At 43.4% G+C, this 23,346-nt stretch overlaps 1 protein-coding gene across 2 annotated transcripts in view; it reads right to left on the minus strand.

Moving 5' to 3' along the window:
- The window catches only part of BRD7 (bromodomain containing 7), a 718,458-nt gene that overhangs the window by 171,580 nt on the left and 523,532 nt on the right, over positions 1–23,346 (minus strand). For both annotated transcript variants that reach the window (XM_069604773.1, XM_069604774.1), the window contains exon 13: positions 4,261–4,390. In XM_069604773.1, the coding sequence (XP_069460874.1) occupies positions 4,261–4,390 (130 nt within the window). The remainder of the gene's footprint in view (positions 1–4,260; positions 4,391–23,346) is intronic.

Consider the following 23,346-nt stretch of genomic DNA (forward strand, 5'->3'; position numbering starts at 1 on the left):
GGGGTAAACCAATTCAGGACAGTGCCAGAGAATCCCATCTTGTTGGCGAGGAAACTGCGGATGATGCAGTGGTCGACTGTGTCAAACGCAGCAGAGAGGTCAAGGAGGATGACTAGCTACAAGTCGCCTGTATCCATGATTTGAAGTGCAGCCTCTACCACCTGGATAGAGGCCGTGTCGATGCTACACTTGGGATGGAACCCAGACTTATAGTCGGTTAGGAGGAGTAGTTGTTTGATTCTGGTGCGTAGTGTACTTTTTTCAAGATTTTGCTAATAAATGGGAGGTTCGTAATGGGCCAGTAGTTGGCCAGGTCTTGTGGGTCTAGGATCATATAAGAACAGTGTCCTTATTTGCCTTCGTCTTCAGGGCGTCTGGGAATGACCCTTCTGTGATGCTGAGGAGTTGATCGCCGGGCCCATCAATTGTTTAATGATGGAGGCCGGGATGATAGAGTAGGAAGTCGGTCTGATGGAGGGGATCGTTTTTAGGAGGTCTGTGTGAGATTGCGTAGTGAATTCATTCCAGACAGGCACAGTGTGTGTGCTGGAGTGCATGAGGCTTAATGTTATGGGAGGTCTATTTTTTCAATAAAAATAGTTGTTGATTCTCGAGTTGCCTACACCTTTGGGTGAGGGTTTGGTACAATGATTTACTACTTCACTGAAGGCTTTGCTCCCGTTAGAGGCTGCCGCAATGGTGGTGGAGTAGTAAGCAGCTTTTGCCTTGGTAATTAGAATCCTACGGTTGGCACAGCGAGATTTGAGGTTGATGAGATCATCATCAGTTCTCTAGAGCTCTGATTGTGTGATGTTGGAGGTGAGCTCTGGGGTGTACCAGGAGGTGGATTATTTGAGCTTAGTCGGGTGGTTTTTAGGGGGGGGGCACGAGAATTCACCAGATAATTCTAGGAAGACCGAGGAATTCCCTACAGTGGGGAACTCTGCAAAGTGTGTTTTAGCTCATTGACCAGGAAGGTTTTGAACGAGCAGTGTTGAGTGAGAGGGCATTTACCCAGACCTTTGTGGGCCGTGGTTGACTGGGTGATCGCCAATGGGCGGGAGGCGTTGTTAGAACAGTTGAGTTAGATAGGGTCTGATCAAGGTGACGAGGGGGGGATGATGTAAAGAATAAGGGCCTCATTACAATTGTATCACTAGGCCAAATTATAAGGTCAGGACTGGAATGGAGGATTTACCTCCAGGAAAATCTTGGAGGTAAATTCTGCCAATCACAGATGAAACATTGGCAAAAATCATGCAAACCCCCATTGAGTACAATGGAGTAAAAAATGGGGAATTACACCACCATCGCCACTTGTAATCCGGCAGTCATTCCGCCGCACCAAATAGCGGTAATTCACTTGGGCGGTATTCCGCAGATTTATCGCTGGGATACCAGCCAACACATAATGAGGCCCTAAGAGCCAATGGTGTTGCCTTGGTTGTGCGTGGAGGAGAACCTTTGGGACGTTAAAATCTTAGCGAAAGACATTAATAGTGTGTGCTAATTTGGCAGAGGAGAGTACGCTGGAGATGTCGTCAACGAAAGAGTCACTCCCGAGAGGTGGTCTGTAGATGAGGTGGAAGGTGATGGATTCCTTGTGGGATAAAGGGAACTGGCAGGCACGCGATTCAAACTAGCTTGTTCTGAGTGAGAGGATGATGGAGCACTGCCAATCGCTCCTATGGATGATTGCCACTCTGCCTCCTGCCCTTCCAGGCCTGTCAGCATGTTGGATGCAGTAGCCTGAGGTTAGGAAACATTGAAACCATAGGGGATGACTACGACTTTGTCAAGATTGTTGTACGAGAGAAGGTCAGCGATTTATGGGGCGTGAGAAACTGCTGAGCGAGTACTGATCAGCATGATGGGCCTGTGCAGGTGCTTGGAGTTTGTGTTGGAGGTTTGCTAGGGTAGCTTGCAGAGGCTGCTCGAGCGCTTGGCCACTGAAACCCTAGTCAGCGTGGGGATAGGCTGAGCTGGGAGGAGACACATTGTGATGACTTTTGGCAAGTAGTAGCAGTAGGGACTACTTTGTAGGGGAAATGCAGGATTGCGGTTATGGCCCTTGGCCCCATCATGCCAGAACAGGCACAAACGTTGAGAGTTCCTCGTCTTTGTCCATCCTTTGCTGAAGATGCCATTGATGAGGATGCATAAAGAGGACTTGTTAAATAGGTGGTGGGCTGGAGGAACCGAGTGCAGGGCATTGCTAAAAACATTTACACATATTTCTGTGATTAGTGGAACCCTCTGCACATGTGAAGTGACTGGGCAATTATCCTAATGGTTACAATGTAGATGAGACAACTCTGGTACTCAGACTTACTGCATCCGCCCCAGGCAATCTCACAACGTCAAAGGGCAACGGAATCTTACAGTAGATTGTATTAAGACTCAGATAAACAAGGAGTCGTTTAGTAAGACTCCAGAGGAGAGTTGGGAGAAAGATCTGGTTAGATGACCTCGCCATCTGGTGAGAGGTGGGATAGTATCTTTTAAAAATGTGTTTACCTCAAATGAGACCCAGAATTCGCCTTCATAAATCCAACCGTGATTAGCAATCCTGGTTGTGATCACTTCAGGCCAGAGAGTCAGAGAATCAGGCTGTTTCAGCAAACAAGTTCTCAAAAGTATTTAATTGGGAGAATTTTATTATTGAGAACACAGGATTTATTTCTGGTGGGATTTAGAAAACAAAGCGGATAGCACATCTACCTACTTTACAAAGCCAATCACATTGGCTGAACAAGCATGCTGGTAGTGGATGTTGAAAGTATACGGAGACATTATATAGACAAGATGGGACAGTCAAGGAAAACTGAGTGGCAAGGCCTGGTCACGTGGCCAGCAGCCTCCTTGGTGCAGTCTGCCTGGAACTGCCCTGGAGTCCTTAAGAAGCTACTTGGATATATCCAATAAAAAACAAAACATTAATACCAATTTAAACACAATTAACTAATGTCAATAGCAAGGAAAAAGGCATGAGCCTGTTTAGCTGATCACTAAGTGGAACCACATGACCAAGAAAGATATGAAGCTTAAACACCTTTATTTTTTTAAATAATAAATTGGTGTAATAAAGAGATTGCAGGAGATTGCTAAAAAGCTTTTACCCACATTTCCGTGATTAGTGGAACCCTTGCTCATGTGACGTGACTGGACAATTATCCTAATGGCTACAATATAGGTCAGACAACTCTGGTACTCGGACTTACTGAATCTGTCCCATACATTCTTAAAACTTCACAGGTCGAGTAGTCTGCTCAGAAAAAGTGCACAGAACGTATTATCTCGACCTAGAGTCTCAAACGCCACTGTTTTTCTATAATGTAATCAGCATGTTAGAATGAGTGGAATAAACAAACTAGGAACTGCTTCGCTGAATAATGTAATAGGCTGTGTTGCCAAAGGCAAGCAAGGCCTTTCCAAGTGCACTGACCAGAGGGTAAGCAAAAACAGGGTTGTTCCAGAGGATTCTTCTGGCAGACATCTGTAAGGCAGCAACATGGAGATCTGTGGAAACCTTTTTCAGGCACTACTGCAAGGATTGGATGCTTTAACTATTGCCCAGGTGGGGCCAACAGCTTTGAGAAACCTGTTTGCATAGTTCCCATATTCAATATAGCTCTTCTGTGTCATCCCATTGGGGGCAGGGAATGCCTTCGAACTCTATTAAAAAAAATTATAAAAAGGGATTCACCACTTGCTCTGCTCCTCTCCATAACTGCTTCTCCTCCTCTCCTTTTTAACATCTGGGCTATCACCTCTCCTTCGTTCCTGATACCCTCCTTTACCACCTGCCTGTTGTCACCACCTTTGCTTTTTTCATTATCTATTTTCTACCCTTTTCCAACTGTACTCCAGGCCTCTGCTAAAACCTAGTGAAATGTTCAGTACATCCTTGCCTTCTCTTTCACTGCCCCTTTTACTTCAAGTGGTTAAACCTCAATGTTTTAATTTCCAAACTATCACTTCCCCCAACCACTCTTTAGAAAGCATCAGCTTCCCCTAATCATTAAAATATCATACTTGCTAGGAATCTGCACACACCCATCCGCCAGCATCCCAGTAGGTCGGTATATCTGACAATACAAATCACGCACCAATTAATAGTTCCGGTGTCCTTATTCAGACACGATATCATACTGCAAAATCAATCCATGAAAATGCATCTCAAAATGCATTCATGGTAGCATCTAGAAGAGTCAGTTTTAGCACAAATACAAATGAAAACCAGTTGAGTAATTATCTCACCTTCAGTTCCAAGTGGTTCTCCGGCTAACTCAAAACCAGAGACTGTGCTGAGTGATGCAAATCTGCCGTTATTATTGCTGCAAGGGTCCCTTCTGCTCAGAGGCAGCTGTTCAGTATCTGTATCAATGACCTAATAAGGAGTTGAAAAAAAGGAGTTTCCAAATTAATAAAATATTTGCTAGTAAACATCTAGCTACAGAATTTCAGAAAATGTTAAAAACACATGCAACAATTGTATATAAAGCTTTCCTGAAATTAACATTACTGGGAACCACCTAGGTTAAAACTAACCAATTTCAAGCTTCTTGTTCCACACGTAAACCGTAGAAAGATGTGCTACCTTGGTGGAGCATATAATCACTGGAGTGCAGACTAGTAGTTTGTCACAAATTAACAAATGGCTTGGTTAAAATCAAGGCCTAGGGGATGGATTGATTAAATTACACAATCAAAAACGGTTTAAATAGGCACATATTTAACAGCTGGAACACAGAGTCACGGCACACCAAGTCTCATGGTACTTTCAGTATCCATGCATTAGAAAGGTTGCAGAATCAATGCACAAACATGGATGGACTGCATTCCAAGAACCCCATACCTCAGTACAGCCACTGCTTCGAACAATGACGCAGGGTCTTTGATTTATCTGCTCTTTCTGTAAAAACCATCATTGATTTTGGATTATCCCAATTTTGTTTGGGGTGTGCATTACAGACAGACATGACCACATATGAAATGGTAGGCTAAGGAAAAGGAATTACAATAGTGTACTGTTGTGTCTGTATTACAGGCCAGATGCCTCATTATGGTCATTCTAGACGTTAGACCTACTTCCGCTGGTACATCCCTTAATAGCTAGCAGGAGCAGCACTCAAGGTTGAACAGAGTCATGACCCCAATTCTGCAAGCTAGACGTTTCACCGCAACTTTCAGTGCTGCCTGTGCCAGTCTCATTGGGCCAGACCGCAGCAGATAACCTTGCACCAATACACTTCCAGCATCCAGGCCAAAATAAATAATCCTGTCGTACCACCTGCATTCCTAAATACAGTTCACCTCTCTACTCCCAGATTGCCAGAACTATTACCTCTGGATTCATAGAATTTCCCTTGTCCACTCTTGAAATGGGCAGTTGATCACACTATTCTCCAGATCCATAGCATTCACTCCATCATTAGATCCCTAGTACTTACCGCTCTGAACTTACCTGGTCCACAGGATATGCACCAACCTACTGCCACCCTCCAACCATCAGTCACCCTGCATCCTCAACATACCCAAGCAGCAGGAAGACTATCTGCAGACTAAGGCAACTCAGATGCCTCATGTCTTCAGACTTAGTAAAACTGGACCTTCCCTGCTGACTTCGCCATTGAGAGTTGAGGTGGAAATATGGGGCAGGGGTGACCAGGTTGTCATGGGCTGTGTGCCTATCAATGTGTCTGAGGGTAATTTGTACATGGGGTGCTCTGTGTTTGTGAGGGGACATCTGTGCATGTGAGGGTGGGTGTAGAATGGAAAATGTGGGTGCGCGTAGGGTGTGTATGGGGTGTGAGGCGGCTGGTTATGAAGGGGGTTTAAGTCTCTGGCTGTACTGCAGTACCTCAATGTGTGTGTGTTTGTAAGGGATCTATCTTAAAAGAACGCATTCCGAAAAGCTTGAGTTAGAAAATAGCGAAGCCGACTTGCTCACATTTTGGAACTCAAGCTTTTCAGAACGTCTACATTTGTTCCCCGCTTTACATTTAATGTATGTGGGTGACACCCCCGCAAACCATAATGCCGAACTAGCTAAGTGGGGGACGCCTCCCCCAACCCCTGCTGCCCTTGTTCAGCATTTTGGGCTTCATTTTATTTTACCAAGCCAAATGTGCACTAAACGCGCATTCAGCTTTTTGTTTTTTTATTTACGACCTTTTAAACCAAAATGGTTTGCACGTGGTACTAGCCGACGGCCATTATTTCGAATCCTTTCTGGTTATTCTAAGACCTCTCCTTCAAAGAATACATTACAAAGAAGACAAAGAGCATGGTGGCAGCTCTCACTCCTGCAACAAATCAAACCCTTCATCCCACCTCAGACTTGTCATCCAGGCCCTGGTGCTCTCTCTGCCTGTGTGAGGGCACCACCCTCCTGGAGGGTGCGCCAACCCCTACTCTTGCCCCTCTGAAAGCTGTCTAGCATGCTCCAAAACACCCCAATGGAAGACTGAAGAAAAACAACCACTTTCCCCCCTCGCTCTCAGGTGACTACACCGCACCCGTCCAAGATTGCATCACCTTCAAGAGAGCCTATATCACCCACAAAGGTCCAAAGTGCTCTGTTGCTTCCCGAAGCTCAGTCTGCACTCAAATACTGTAATAATAAAAGATAATATCCAAGATGAAATCATATTTCACTGAAAAGATAACCATCTCAGGAGGTCAACTCCACACACAAGATATTGCCAAACTGGAATCCAAGAAGTGTATGAAGGAGAAGACCAGAAAACAATTGTCTGGCCATGCTCTCACGCTCTGGAACAACCTTCCTGCTAACATCTACCTGGCTCCCTCACTCTTGCAATTCAGGAAGGATCTGAAGACTCTGCCCATCAAGTGTGGGTGTGTTGGGGGAGTGGGGGATAAAGAGGGGGGAGGATTGAGTAAGTAAATCCTCACTCTAGGCGATCCTTTAAGAAGGGCACCGCAGCATGTCCAGCAAGACTGGGTACCAGTTAATCAGTGTCCAACGCAGAGCAATCAAGACCATTGTTCCACTCTGCTTCAACTTCCCCAGCACCAAAGCAATCAGCAGGAATCAGCAATGTTCACCTTTTTCGTGTGGGGTGAGCCTGATTGGCATATTGTCTTTTTCCCCCTTTGTAATGGTTTGGCCGGCGAGGAACTATGGTTTGGAGGGTGGACCAGAGCAATGCCAGAGGCAAAGATGACTTCTTAACCTTCCAGCCATCACCTCTTATTTTGCTATGAACATAACGTGCACACAAAGTCGAACTTCCAGGGGCTGAACCAAATGCATTGCAGTATACAGCTACTGTAAATCATGTTCATGGAGCTGTGCCTAAACTAATATTGGCACTGTAAAATCCACATTTGAATGGTAGCTCTGCCCAATATATGCAGCTGGTATTGCAGCTGTAAAACATTGCCATTCTGGCTATACATAATATTCACTAACAAAAAACCTTGTTAACGTGATGTTATGGTTAAGTTGCCCCACTACAAAACCTATGAAAATCAATGGAAAAACGTTGCTACAGGGACGTTATGGTTACAGGTAAAACCTAAAACACGCAGAAATTCACAAGTTATGGTACGCTAGGCAACCATAACTCGCGCTACCACTGTAGGATCGCTATTTCTTTACTGTGCTCATATACTTCCACTTCCCTACCTGTGCTCTGCATTTGGATTATCCTTCAGGAAGGCCTTGGCAGCTGTCCGCTCTCTGCCCGGCCTCTTTTGTCTGCTTGCCCTCGGGCTACCCCACCTACCTTTTGAGGATTCCACCATTCCGGACATTCTGTAGCCCTCCAGACTTTAGAATTCCGGAACATCTCCGCCAAGCTTCTACCTCATTCCGGATCGTGGAAGACAGACACCAACGAACTGGGACCATCCTTCTCAGGGTTTTTTTTTACGCCTCTGGCTTTTTTCCCCTGCAGTCAACTGCGGAAACGGGGCCACAGGACACCTGGTTCATCTCTGGAACACTGTGGCGTCATTTTGTGTAAAAAGAAAAGAGTCTTCAAGAACAAGGGAAGACGGAGGGTACCGACTGAACACACCACCAGTTCAGGTGAGGAACTTTAAGTGAGTCCTTTCACGGATAGCAATCCCGACACTTTTGCTCAGTTTCTGTTTGCTTCTCCTCATTTCATTTTTCCTACTGAAGACGAACCGTTATGTAACACTTCTACAGGATGCTCTGCAAAGCTTCAAGCACAGTAGAAAAAACAACAGCACAACAGCATTGCCCATGGAAGTAAAAAAAATGCCATTTCCCTGGAACCACTGGAACTCTTGCTGGTTATTAATGCTGTCATAGCCTGTGCAGAACATCCCAACACTGGACATAAAGTCACACATGCTTCTATTTATCCAACGTCGCTCAACCTCTAGCTGTGGACAACTGACACCGGCATGCTCCTATTTTCGTCTCGGTGTGAACACTGAGAAAATCACCTTTGCTGTAGGAAAGATCTGCATCACAGCTGTTATCAACCTCTTTAAATAAAGAAGCAAAAACAAACGTGACATTTGCCCCAAATGTACTCCACCAAAATGCACAAATACCACATCCACAGTACCAACAGAGGCCACATATTTGCAAAGAATATCCATGCAGCCGAAACCCCACTCAAACTGTGGCACGAAAGCCTGCACTCCTTCCAACTGAAAGTCCGTATCGAAGCTATCACCAACTATAAGCATGCGCTGTCTCTCCATGTCGGCCAACCTCAGTACATCTACCTTTCGGTAAATAAGTCACCGCCCCTTCAGTCAAACCACACCCACCAATCCTCATTGGATAATCCTCACAATTCCACGTGTTAAGGCTCCATCCTCATAAAGGCATGTGCACTTTCCCAGCTACAGCTAGGGCCAGGCCCCAGAAAAGCACACACAATACTTCTTCCCTTTGCACTCGATTTCTCCAACGGTCCCTTACTGGCGCCTATTCACAACTATCCAATTTTCAAAAACGCCTACACCACCCACATACTGAAAATCTGCAATGTACACTACCATTACTGTACACAACTCCATATGTCCCCTTTAAAACTCTGAGGACACGTTCCCTTTACTTCCAAAGCCCCTCCATCATAAACTTTCCCTACACGCTGCCTTATTTCACCATCCACAACAATCTTCCGGGCACCCAGCACACCCTTCACCATGCACACAACAGCACACTGGCGCACACCCACAACAACACTATTAATGCATGCATAAGACCATGCAGGCAGCTAACATAGTACACAAGCGTAACATACATAGTAGCACTTCAACCCAACTCCCTCACTCCATAAAGCACCCATTGACGAAAACAGGTCGCAATTACCACAATCCACCATAGCCTTGCTCACCCCTACCCACTACCAATCACAAAGTAGTGTTCCACTACCAACCTAACCACACCATTGTGACAACATTGGCCCTACCTCAACAATTCTGCACACATCATAGTAAATACCCAATTAAGCTGCACTTCAACCATACTCTGTGCCATACTGCCAGTATACACACACTGCACCAAGTGGGCACACTGCGTGACTTTTCATTGCACCATCTCCAATCACACATCCAAAACGGTACCATATTCTACCATCCACCTCACCTGCGGAACCAAACATACATTCCTGCCAGCTCATTTCTACTGCTCTAGGTCATCTTCAATGTAGTGCACAAACATTATTCACAGGTCACCACCGTCTACCAAATGCAGTCAACATTGCATTAGTGGCGTGGATTTTTCAAAGTCCAACGCTCTTCAATCCATGGCCTACAACCCTCCACCTTCGGCCATACACCCAATAGGCTACCCCTTCAACACAGGCACCGCAATTACATAGTGACAGTATGCAAACCCAGCACCCACTGCATCACTTTTCACAGCACCATCCGCAAGTACACATTAAAAAGTTGACCATGTTGTAACAGTGTCCTCACCAGCAAAACCACACAAGCAGTAATGGCAATCACTTCTCCTGCTGTATTGCGTCTGAAATGTGCTCCACACTCAGTCCTTACAGGTCACAATCCTCTGCCTGTTGCAGCCTCTAAAATACCTTACTACCGTGTGTGTTCCAAAGTCCAAGCCTCTTCAGTGCATTGCCTACACCCTTCAGCCATGCACCCAACAGTCTAAACCTTCAAGACTGTCACTGCTACGTAATACCATCATCCATTTCATCCCCGTCGCCTATCCACATACACAGCAGTATCACCAGCACTACTACTCAACCTGCGGATCACCATGGACCTATGCAGCTACAATTTGCACCACTTACCATAATGTACGAAGAAAACAATCTGTCCTACACCCCTATGCACTTTCATTCACATAATATGGGTGTCTCCACTTTCATTCCCAAACTGTAGTGCCACTGCCAACGTTGCCACATTCAGTTCGCAACAATAGCCTACTACAATAAATTTACACACCGGACTACACAAGCACCATACTGCACCAGATGTACACCCACACTTGCTTTACTGCACTAGATATGGTAAAGGCCTACGCCCTTCACTGCATGCCCTACGGTCTACACATCAAATACTTTTCCATTTTGAAAGAGGATCCTCAGCACCAAAACCAAACATGCAGCCATGGCAGCTCACTTGCTCTGCTTTATTGCGTTTCAAATGTGCTGCACACCTTTTTTTTTTTTTTACACAGGTCACCACCCTATACGTACTTCACATTGCAAAATGCATTAGTACCCTATCTGTCGTACAGTTCTAGTCTCTGGAGTGCATGGCCTTTGGACATGCAGCCAAAAGTCTACCCCTTCAACAGTCTCACTTCCATGTAATGACACCATCCATTCACCAGCTTGTAACTAATTCATTTGAAATGTGCGGCACACCCTTTTTTAACAGTTCACCACCATCTACGTACTGCACATTGCAAAAAAGCATTAGTATTGTCTCTATCCTAAAGGTTTACGCTCTTGTGTACATGGCCCACGGCCTTCGCCCATGCCCCCAACAGTCTACGGCTTCAACAGTCTCATTTGTACATATTGTCACTATCCATTCACCAACTTGTAACTACTGCACATTCCGAAATGCATTAGTGCTGTGTGTGTCCTACAGTCCTAGCTTCTTCAATGAATGGCCCATGGCCTAGGGCCTTGGGCCATGCACCCAACCGTGTACACCTTGAGCACTATCACTAATTGCACTATCCATTCAAATATGTGGCCAGCTTCACCTATCCACATACACAGCACTAGCACCAATACTACTACCCAACCTGCGCACCGCCATGTACCTATAAAGCAGCAAACACCACCACTTACCATAATGTACAAATAAAACATTCTCCCCTGCGCACTTTCATTCACATACTGTAGCCGTCCCCACTTCCATTCCTAAACTATAGTGCCACTGCCAAAGTCGCCACAATCAGTGCACAACACTAGCCTACTGCAATCAATTTGCACACACTGTACTGTGCAAGCACCATGCACCGAACAGTTTACGCCTTCAACAGTATCACTTGGACATAATGGCACCATCCATTCACCAGCTTCTAACTACTGTGTTTCAAATGTGCTGCACACCCTTTTTTTACAGGTCACCAGCCTCTAGGTACTGCACATTGCAAAATTAATTAGTACCATCTCTGTCCTAAAGTTGTAGCCTCTTGAGTGCACGCCCTACGGGCTACCTCCTTCGCCCATTCACCCATCAGTCTACGCCTTCGCCTTGAACAGTCTCACTTCTACATAATGGCAGCATCCATTCACCAGCTTCTAACTACTGCACATTCCGAAATGCATTAGTGCCGTGTGTATCCTAGACTCTTGAGTGCATGGCCTACGGCCTTTGTCCATGCACATTTTGGGTGAAGCGTCCGTCTAATCAAAAAACGATTAGACGGACGAAACAAAGTCCTGCAAACGTGAGAATTGCACTGCCATGCTCTGCGTAAAATATGTAATCTGTATTTTGTTAAAATGCCACAACTGTACAAATGTGTAAATTATGTCCAGATCTATTTTTGGCAAAAAGGACTGTGGGAAGGCTTTGTACATCATAAAGTACAACCCCATAAACTGAGTCACCTCCTAGAGGAGGCAACCAACATTGGTTGACCTATCCGGGTCTTGGGGGTAGGCCTGGCTCAGTTCTGCCCAACAATAAACCAGTGATGTCACCCACTTTTACATAAAGGGTGGGAGCTCACAGGGACGGGACAGGATATTCTGAATTTTCCAGCGCCTGCGTATCCAGATATTCCACCTTCACTCTGCAAGATTCCAGACCCCACTGCCAGAAAAGGGAGAGACCCAGGCCTTCCTATGCAGGGAGAACCACCCTTCAGCACCAAAACCCAATAACAAAATCACACTAGCTTCAGGGACAAAAGGGGAAAGGTGGGTGAGCTAGCTTTGGCATTCTCCAGTGCCGCCTGCTTGCCCTGCTTACCTGCTCCATCCAGCGGATGCGTTGCTGTGCCGTGACCAGACCTTTGGCCAGCTGTCTTTTGCCAGGAGAGCCCGCTATCTGGCAACCAGAACCTTTCGAGTACAGAAATCGGTTGGCTGTCCCAAATTCCAAACTCCAGCACTGATTGGGAGTATTTCCCCCATCCCATAACACATAGCATACCCCATCTTGACCCCTTCGTGTTTGCCCCATTTTCTAAGCAATATACCCTGATAAATTGTCTAAACTGTTCTCTGTGCACCCTGTTCTTGTTTTTCTAGTGTTAGCGCCATTCTTTCATTCAACCCATCTTGTAACTCCTTAGCAATATTTTGATTAAATAAATTAATTTTCCCTAAAGAAAAGGGGTACACTGTGTGAAGGGTTACAACTGCAGTGTAACTTTTATATTCACGGGTGTTGTTCCTCTTTGCTAGCCATTAAATCTCGTCTAAGTAAAACTTTTCCTTTCCTTCCAAACCGATTTTAATTTTTAACATCGAACCTCATTCCACCTTGAAAATCTCATTCCATTCTTCAACTATAGCCATCCTTTCACTTCTATATTGTCCCTGTGATGTGCCTCTATCCCCAGCCCAAAAACCGCATTCCAATTCAGAGTATTTCACCCGTTTTTCTGAAAAAAACGTTTTTGACATTTAAAACTGCAAACTAGAAAAAATGAAACTTTTCCATGTGTGATTTGACTGCAGTGTTTTCAATTTACTGTAACTAAGAGCCCTCCTGGCACCTCTCTGTAATCTTAAGTCTGCGTATACTCTGTAACAGCGCCTCAATGCCTTATGGGCTGCAAGTGCGCTTAACAAATGCAAATAAATAAATACATTTCAACCTGCTTTATGAACTATATGCCTTTGGTGATACCTTAAATTATAGTTGCTAGTGATATGACATCCCTGACACTGTGATAAAACATATGTACATCATTATTTAATTATACATATAATTATTTGTTAAAAATCCGAGTGCCATTTTAGGGTATTGCAAAGGGTTTAAAAAGCCTCTTATTTTGTGAGGAAGGTCGGATTTTGATTCTGTTTGCTGCCACCTATCCTTGACTAGCCGCTGCTTCTTGCTATCCACTCAGAATTAGATTAATTGTGGGCTGAGAGAACATTGCAGGGGGAAATCGTAAATCTGGTGCGATCTATCCTAATTGAAAAAGTGCTCCTATTCATTTGTGCTTTCGATATGTTCTTATAGAAGGTTACCCAAGTGTATTTCAGTAGTTTTCATTGTAATTATCACCCCATTGGTGATTGCTGCCCCATATAAGAATTGTGTGACTTTCTTTGAAATTAAAATAAATATTGTGTTAGCACCCACTGGCCTGGTTCATGGTCTATTGTGACCTGGGGTATTTGTAAAATGGGGTGTGAGACGGATTGGGTATCGGCTCAATTCAAATTAGTTGAAATTAAATAAAAAGCATTCAAATCGCATGCTACATCTAAGGCTGAAGGCGAAGGTCCTGGTCCGGTGTGCGACGCCCGGTTAGAATCCTTCACAGCGCGATCACTACAGGCACTCCTCCGTCTTCTTCCACGTACACACATTTCACATTACCCACCTTTCACTCCCCCACCCGTTCCGTACTGTCCATTTTCTACACCCTTCCGCCGCTGCACTGTCCTCCGATGCACCATGGCAGCGTTTCCCAAAAACTTTGACGCAGAGCACGCTTCCCTCCAGCCAAACACCGGCTGCGTCTGCTGTTTGCAGACAGCGCGGCGTACCGCAGGCCATTGAACACTGCGGTCCGCGGAGCAAACTGGGAAAGGTGTTTGAGGAGCGCACCCATATATCGCAAATGTTTTGGACGTACATTTCAGTACTTCCCAAAAAAAGTAGTGGTTGCATTGCCACCAAACACACAAAAGCACGCTTTCTGACCCAAGCCCCCGCTCCTGTCGCAGATTTGGCGAAAATCCGTCCAGCCGTTCAGCCTGTAGCCGAAACATTTTCCCAATTCACTCTATGGGAAAAAACATTTTTTTGGGACCCCCCCTATAACTTTGCCCCTACGCCCCACTAAACCTCATAGAACTTGGAGAAAAAATTGAAGGCCACCTATGTATTTTTTTTTGCAGTTTGGTGCAGATTTGTCCAGGTGGAGCGAAGTTATAAGCCACCAAAAAAGTGCTCTTCCTAGGAGTTTAGCAAACCTAACGATAACTACATGGCTGCTACCGCGGGCCGTGTAATATGCCATCAATACTCCCGAAACATGTTGCTATTCAGCCAGAGGCTTATATATCTCAGCATTGTTACGTAACACTTTGGGCCTCATTACAAGCTCAGCCAGGCAATAATAAAATGTGCGATAATTCCTTTACCACCTCCTCTGCATTGCAGAATTCTGACTTTATTGGGTAAAGTGGAGGATTCATCTGCGGCAGAATTTACGTTTGCAGTAAATCTGCCAAAATCCTTCAAGGAGTCTTATGGATTAAAAAAAATGGGATTTACACAACCTTGTCACCACTCATAATCAGCAGTAACAGACTAGTTTGCAATTGAAACAAAAGGGTGGCCCTATAATGGCAAGGACCATGGGCAATAAAATTATATTTTAACAAAAGGTGTCCTGCCTGTGGCAGATTCAACATGCATCAATCCTGCATGGTTATACGCCTGGTAATTTAAAGATACTTAAATCTCTGGTTACCTTCATAGAACAACAATCTGTTATATATATATATATTACACAGCCACAGTAGTGGCTGTGCAGTTATGGTTAACTTGCTCTTTCCATAGGAAGAGCACTTTTTGGGCGGCTTATATCTTCGCTCTCCCTGGACGAATCCTCACCAAACTTTTCAAATAAAGTATATGGCCCACTCTGATTCTTTTTGCAAAGTTAGGTGAGGTTTGGTCGAGGTGGGGGCAAAGTTATAGGGAGGGTCCCAAAATGTCTATTTTTCCCATAGACTGAATGGGGAAAAAAACTTTGCTCACGCCTACAGCCCAAACCACTGGACGGATTTTCACCAAATTTGACCCAGGAGCAGCGGCTTGTCCCCGAAAATCCGTCCAGTAGTTTTTTTTTTAAATAACAAAAAGTAGGTCACAAACAATGTGTGATATCTATGTTCGGTCCTCGGACACACTTCCCCGTTCGTTCCGCGGACAGTGTCCTGATTGGCTAATCGGCTTATGTCATGTCCGCGGACATGCAACGTGTTCGCTGATTGGATGGTGAAGAGCATGAAGTGTGTCAGATTTTTGGAAACTCCCGCCATCTTGGATTCGCAGACGTCTACGGGCAGCGCAGTGACAAATGGTGGGGAAATACAATTTTGACAAGTGTGTTGGTCTGTAAGACTGTTTGGGGATGGTGGGGGGGTAAGAGATGGTTCAAATATTGTATCTATTTAGGTGGTATGCACCGCTGTTGTGTTTGTTCTGTCTGCGGACAGTCGTGCTGTCATTGATGTCCGTAATCGACCCAGATGGGGATGTCCTAAGGACACTATACCTGTCTGTAATGTTCGCAGGCAAGTTGAAGCCGTTCTATAAAGACCTATTACATTGCATAATAGATATTTCAGCTTTTTTTTACCCTCATATTTGGTTTACAAACCAGTGTACTGTGCATTTTGCTCAGTTTCTGTGTTTGTTTTTCATTGGGTCTGTGGGGGAAAATAAATCCTTGTCGGATTAAAAAAAACTTTTTTTGTTATGCTACAGTCTATTTGTTTGTTTCCTTTCAATGTTTACTTGTTGTTTCTTGTTAATGTTCTATCTGTTGGATTGTTGCAGATTTCTGAAGCAGTTAGATTCCTGTCGGCGTATTCTGTCTATTTTGTGTTACAATTTAGTGGTATTCATTTATTTGTTTGGTTGTTATAGAATCTTGGACAGTTAGATACCTGTTGGCGTATTCTGTTTATAGTTTTTTATTTTCATTTTTGTTAATGTTGAAGTACAGATTAGTTATTAAATTTTGGTTTTAAGAAGATTAAATGAGCGTTTGTAAGATTTGCTGCTAATCTCTGCTTTAGAGTAATGGTACTATCATTACATTCGAACCATCCACATTTCTTTTTAATATATGCAGTGTAGTGACCTGCATTGGTTGTGGCTCCTACATGGTAGATTATACCTATTGTTGTGAAGGTTTTCTTACCAAGTGATACTTGACCGTGTGTGAATCGAGTCAGCTTGCAGTTGTTTTTGGTACCATCTGCATTGTAACCTAGAAGCATTAGTATTAAGTAATTACTATGTGTTTGTATTAGTAAGGTGGAGTTATTATCTGAATTGCAGGTAGTACATAATCTGCCATGGTTTGCATGTTGGACAAGTTGGTGAAATGGAATGGATTCACAATTTGGTATGGATACATACACGAAGCGCTCGTTAGGGATTTCTTCTTGTGTAACATTGTTGCAGAGAGTGCAGGTATGTTCCCACATGTATGAAATCTGGAATATTTCATTTATAGGTATGTTTTTGTTTTCCAATACTTGTAGTAAGAACATTAGAAATTCTTGTGGCTCTTCTTGTGAGTTTATAGTGAATTTCACCATTCCAGCACAGTAGTCCAATTCTTGTCTTATTCCGTGAACACTATACGTGTTGTCAGGATTGTTTGTTGCGTTTCTATGAACGACTAACATATGCAAACAGAATTGGTCTGTACTGTGTAAGTAAATATTGTCAACAATTGGTGGCAATTGAAATAGAATATTCATTGCTACATTTGCGTAACAACTCACACCAGTTACATTTGAACATTTGAATGGACCAGATAGGCTCCGTGGGGAGCCCGAGAGCCCCAGATGGGAAAGCAGCTGCACGCAGAAACACAACGTGGTTGTGTTTCGAAAACGCTGCAGTTTTTCTTTCTAAGTTTCTCAGGCTCCTCTGGCTCGGAAAAACCAATAAAGGAAAATGCAACCCAGTGGTAGCTTTTGTTTACTACAAGTGGCTGGCTTTTCCTTCATTAGTGCCGCAAAAGCAAGCACATGGGGGCATCCATTTCACAAATTGGATGCCCCCATGTGCTTCCTTTTGTACATTTTGAGCTTCATTTGCTCAAACCTTTACATAGGGACTAAAAAAAAAAAAGTGCCAGTATATTTTTTTTATTATTGCCCATCTTTTTGGCCAATAAAATGTTTTGGGCGAACCATTCCTTTAAGGGTTATGTCTGATTTCTCTCCTGTTTTTATAAGATTCTGAAGGACTTTGTGGCGGAACATTCTTGCTAAAATACTATTTTTGGTATGCTTACTTGCCACTATATCAAGATTTATAGGAGCAGTTTTAGCAGTAGTGGTAGCTGAATTCTTGATAATCGTTTTCTGTTTTGTTTTACATTTTGATAGAGGAGGCAACATTTCTGTACTTGAAGCATGTTTTGTTTTGCTAAATGACTGTATTAGCTGTTTTGTTTGAACTTTTTATACACATTCTGCTAGAGATGGATGTTGATTTTGGACACTTCTTTTTTCCATTTGCTGTACTTCTACGTTGTTTTTTACGGACTTGCTTTTTGGTAGGCATTCTTTGGGGTCTGTTGAAAAAAAATAAAGAAGGTATGGGTTGGGCTGTTCTGCGATGCATGTGTGCATGAGTGTCGGAGTATGATGGTAGATATGTATGTGATGGTGTGTGATTGTGCATTGGGCAGCTACAACTAGTTGGGAAGGCTATTCTTGTATTTGTGTGTTACTATACTGGGGTTCAGATGACAGTAGAAAGTAAGCTAGTGGTGAGGAGAAGCACACATACTAAATCTAATGATATAGAATTAAAACAGTTACTTGTTCTGCAATACTAAGATTCTAGAGGCTGTGTTATGTCATTTGTGCACTGAAAAATGGGGATTTGTGCAGCATTCTGCTTGCAAATCCCCATTTTACAAATGGGGATTTGTGGGCAGAATGGTGCACTAATTTATTTTTGGGTGCACAAATACCATGAATCAACCGCACAGTGTGTTTGAGTAACAGTAAGAATATTATGGTAGTATTGTACTTTTATTGTGTGGAATGATTAGGTTTCTTCTGAGTTGTTGTTTGCACTTCAGATTCTGCTGCTTTCCAGGAGAGCGGTCTTCACTGGAATTGTAAAGGAAAGAAGTTAGTAATTTTGTGTGCAGATAGTATGCTATTTCCTTTGACTATGTGCAGTCTTTATATTTTATTTTAAATATGTTAGTTCAACATGCTTTGCTAATAAGTAGAATAGGAAGTGTATGAAACTCGCTTGGTTTTTTAAGGCTGTGTTATTGAATGTTAGAAGAAAGAAGAAATAATGATATACTTATTTTGAAATTTTTATAAGGTAAATGGCAGATACTGTATAGAAAACATGGAATGTATGCATTTGTGAAGGTGTGGGTAATTAATGAGAAGGATGTGATTCACAGGCAGTGGTATTATTGCAGTTGGGAGTTTTTAATGATAGTGTCTATCTGTGTGAGTGTATGAAGGCGCATTACCTTATCCTGGCTGTGTGTAATTTTATAATACACTACTTAGTGTTTTTCTACAATTATACGGTTGTGTGTAAAAAATGTTTAGAAAATAGATAGGTTTGGAAGTGACAGTTGATTATAGTAGATGGAAAAAATGACAATAAGTAGATTTTATAGGCTATACAGGTTAAGTGGCACTTACTCTGTTTATATTCTTTTACAAGAGTTGTACATGTACTGTGCAGGAAATATGCATACCTGTAGTTTGTATTCATGCATGTGGATATGCATGCAGCTGCTAGTAGAAATCTTGGAGATTTGTACCATAGTTTTTGTAGTAGGTGCTTTCCAATGATATGAGACTTGTACTCAGAGTAATCTACAGTACATTTGAAGTGCTGAACTGTGATGATGCAGTTAGATGTAGAGGTCTTGGATGTGATTGGTGGCTGGTTGTTTGACTGTTTAGCTGTATCCAATGAGGGAATGGCACAGAGAGTGAAGTGGAAATGGTAGAAGGGCTGTCCAGGTTACGATATGTCCGCGGACATGGCGGTAGTCCGCGGACACCGCATATTACATACAGGGATTTTGGGGTGGTAAGGCATGCAAATGAGAATAAGCAGAGCAATTGATTGGTCAGTAAAGTTTGGTGGGTGTGTTGTGTAAGGAGAGAGTTTGTCAGAAGGTCTTTTTCCCGAGAGAAGGACAGTTTGCTATGGCTGTGTGTTTCAGAAAACAGATTGTGTGGATTTTGGGAGACTCATGGATACATTGGTTGGAGGTGCATGCACAACGCTGTGGAGTAGCTGCAGATCTTGGATTCCCTCATGTGGAAGTGCACTGGCATGGAGTGCGTGGAATGAAGTGGCTAGACTTGGTACCACTCTGTGCTAGTTTGGAGACAGAGCTACATCCAGACATAATTATAATTCATTGTGGAGGGAACAGTTTAGGACATGTGTCAGGAATTTCTTTGCAATTTACGATGAAAGAAGGACTTGGGAAGGTTATGGAAATGTTTCCACATTCTCAAGTAATATTTTCTCTTATTGCGCAGAAACAAATGTGGCTGCGTTCTTCTTTGTTTGGTCCACAAATGGAGAAAGCAAGGTGGAATGTTAATAAGGCTGTTTTTGCCTTTCTAGGAGATGTTGGCATGTCCTCTTTTCACAATGAAAATACTATGTTTCGTAGCACATACATTTTTCGCAGAGATGGAGTCCACCTTACTTATGTTGGTAATGACATTTTTTTGAGAAATGTACAAAATGCATTGCGTCCTTTTGTGGAGTTACAGCCATCTATTTTTCAGTAGGTGTTTACTATTTCAAGTTTTTCAAACACAAAAAAACACCACCAAAAGGCTCTTTTCAGAGCCACCACTTCCTCCCAGAGAAAAGTGCAATGATTTTGATAGGCTAGCACCCCAAAATATTAGATGTTCGCGAACTGTCTGCAGACTTCTAAAAAAGAAAAATGCACAGGGCCCTGCGCCATTTATTTGTCACTTCTATTTTTAGACTGTGAAAGGCGGCTCTGAAAAGAGCCATTTTTTTGGGATTTTTGTTGTTTTATAGTTTTTTTGGTTTTTACACACACGACACACTAGGAGAGGAGGGGAAAGGAGGTAAGGGGGGGAACACCAACCACAGGGATAAGAGGGCGGGTGGAGAGAGAAAGATGTAGGGTGGGCCTTATTTAGGTAGTAGGCAGGTCTTCTTGTGCTCCGAGACCAGAGTCTCAAAAGAACTTCGAAGTCTCTCCCCCCTGCAGAGTCCTATGTCACAGTACATACACAAAACTGTGACCCTCGAAAGGTAAGGGTCATCAGCATTGTAAATGGCCTGTGAGGCAGCTGAAGGGATGCGCTCTCCCAAAGGAGTGTCTCTTGTGGTGAGAGGAGCGGAAACAGAGGATGAAGTAGAGGAACTCAACCTACTATGCTCTTCGCAAGGTACAACCTTGCGAACGGCCCCACCGTGGAACGACCTTAGGTGTCGCTTCATAGTAGTCGTACCAAAGCTGTTCGAACCAAGCTTTCCGCGACTCAGCACCATTTTGCACTGGTTGCAGGTAACTTTGTTTGCACGCGCCTTGTATACGTTACCATGAATGGTAAATAACTGCCACACCCAAGACTCACGGCGAGTGCTGGTAGTAGGGACTTCCACTACCTCATCCTCCTCTACATCCTCACGCCTGTTCCCCTCTTCAGGCCCTTGGGGAGGTGGTGGTGGTGTAGGGGGTGGGGTTGAGGCAGATGTAGCACCAGGTGGTAGTAGAGGAGCCATGGATGCCATCAGGTTTCAGAACAAAATCTGGAAAGTTTTGCAGCAAAATACACCATGTTCTGTAAGGTAGCTAGAAACACAATGAGGATGAGCTCTGGGGTGTGGTCTTTTATAGGGATGCTGGTGCGCAGTTCACGTACAACCGCGCTGTCCGCGGACAAAACGAACACCACAAAGGGCTAAAGAAATTATTAAAAGTATGCAGAAAGTCAGGGTTATTGTCTGGGACATGTGCTATGGTGCATTTATAGTACAAAATACTGTGGATTGCCCGAAAAGGTACTTTTAAAATGTTCGGGGACCCAGAAAATGTCCGCAATTCAGGACACACGCTCAGCGTGGGTGTGGTCACATGATGGCGTCACAAACATGTCCGCAAAGGAAAAGGGTGTCCGCAGGACATCAAATGCACGGGAACGGTTGTGCGAATGTGCCGGGTGTTCTACGGACAGTGTTTGGGTCCTGAAATTAATTAAAAGTGCGACACAAGCGACGCTAACAGTAACGGACAGGCGCGATGTTCGGAGAACTTACGGGTGGGGTGCGCATGTGCGTAGATGTTCTTTAGGCAGTATGGACAGGTATAGTGTCCTTAGGACACCTCCATTTTGGTTAATTGCGAACATCCCGGACACCTTGTGTGTTCTTAGAACAGTTTCAACTTGCCTGCGAACATTACGGACAGGTATAGTGTCCTTAGGACGCCCCCATTTTCATTTGATTACGGACATCCCCGACACCCGCGCTCTCCGTGGACATCTCAACAGCCTTTTTTAAAAAAAACACAAAACAGAACTGAATTAGGACACAATACTTTTGCTTTATTATATATAGATGTAAAATTTATGAAAGAGAAGGGGAAGCAGAAACTGAGACAAACACAGGAGAATTGGAGGTTTCAAGAGGATTGATAGGAGGAGATGAAGGGATGGAAGTCTCATCAAAACTTTTTCTCCGTGGAGAGGGTTTGGGGATAATTGACTGGGATATGGAGAGGGAGGACAGGTACATGTGGGACAGTGGTATCTATTTTTTTCTTTTATGTGGTGCTCCACAAAGTTTTTCAAATTGTTGAAATTTGCCATGCGCATGTCCATTTTTTTTCCATGCGCTGGAGAGTCTTATCCAATATATCTTTTGGTGTGCTATTTTCAATGTTTGTATGGTCTGTAAAAAATGATATATATGTTAGGTGTACATAAAGTAATGCTTATTAATTGGCTTATATAGAGAAGTGTCTAACATTAGGCTCACTATCTTCAGACATTTCCTCACGTGGGAAATTCTCCTCAAGCCACTCCAAAGTACTGGACATTTCTGTGAGAAAAGAAAAATATATTACTTTTTGGTATCTAATAGAGACATTTTAGAAATATATAAGTAAAATGAAGTGCACTTACTAGCTTCTGATAAGTTGTGTTCTTACTGGTTTGTAGCTCTGCTGTTGCTACTAGTTGCACAGTTTCTGTGAGATAATTATGTTGGAAGCCTATCTTTCTTCTTTTGGTATATTCCATTTTAGTACATATGGTATTTAAATGATTGATTGATGTGTTGCATATATAGGTTACACTTCTTATTTATTACTACATATAATGTGTTTTTGTGCTGGTTTTTGAACTTGTGCAGTGATCATATGGCATGATATAACAATTAAAGATACCCCCCCGAGTTTTTGGGTAGTGTTGCTGTTGTCCACGGACATCCGCAGAGTCCGCAGACATCAAAATCACTATCTGGGGGTTCAGTATGTTCTATGTTACATGCATATAAAGTCAGGGATATTATGGTTAATTTGCGCTACCGAAAACCTATGAAATGCAGAAAAAAAACTGTGTTAAAGGGACGTTATGGTTCCAAGTAAAACCATCTTTGATGTCCTGGGTGTTAGTCTTAGCAGTGCATAGTGGTGGCGCGAGTTATGGTTGCTTAGCTTACCATAACTGGCGAATTTCAGGGGTTTGTCGGTTTTACTTGGAACCATAACGTCCCTTTAACAGTTTTTTTTTCTGAATTTCATAGGTTTTTGGTAGCGCAACTTAACCATAACGTCCCTTTAACAAAGTTTTTTACTGAATATATATTTTTATATATATATATATTTTATTTTTTTAAGAAAGAGGGTGAGGGGCGCACTCTGGTGCCCAGCTTGGTGTACCTTCCACAGTCCAGTTGATCTTC

The sequence above is a fragment of the Ambystoma mexicanum genome, chromosome 1p (genome assembly GCF_040938575.1).
Source record: "Ambystoma mexicanum isolate Mex_15411 chromosome 1p, UKY_AmexF1_1, whole genome shotgun sequence".
Classification (NCBI taxonomy): domain Eukaryota; kingdom Metazoa; phylum Chordata; class Amphibia; order Caudata; family Ambystomatidae; genus Ambystoma; species Ambystoma mexicanum.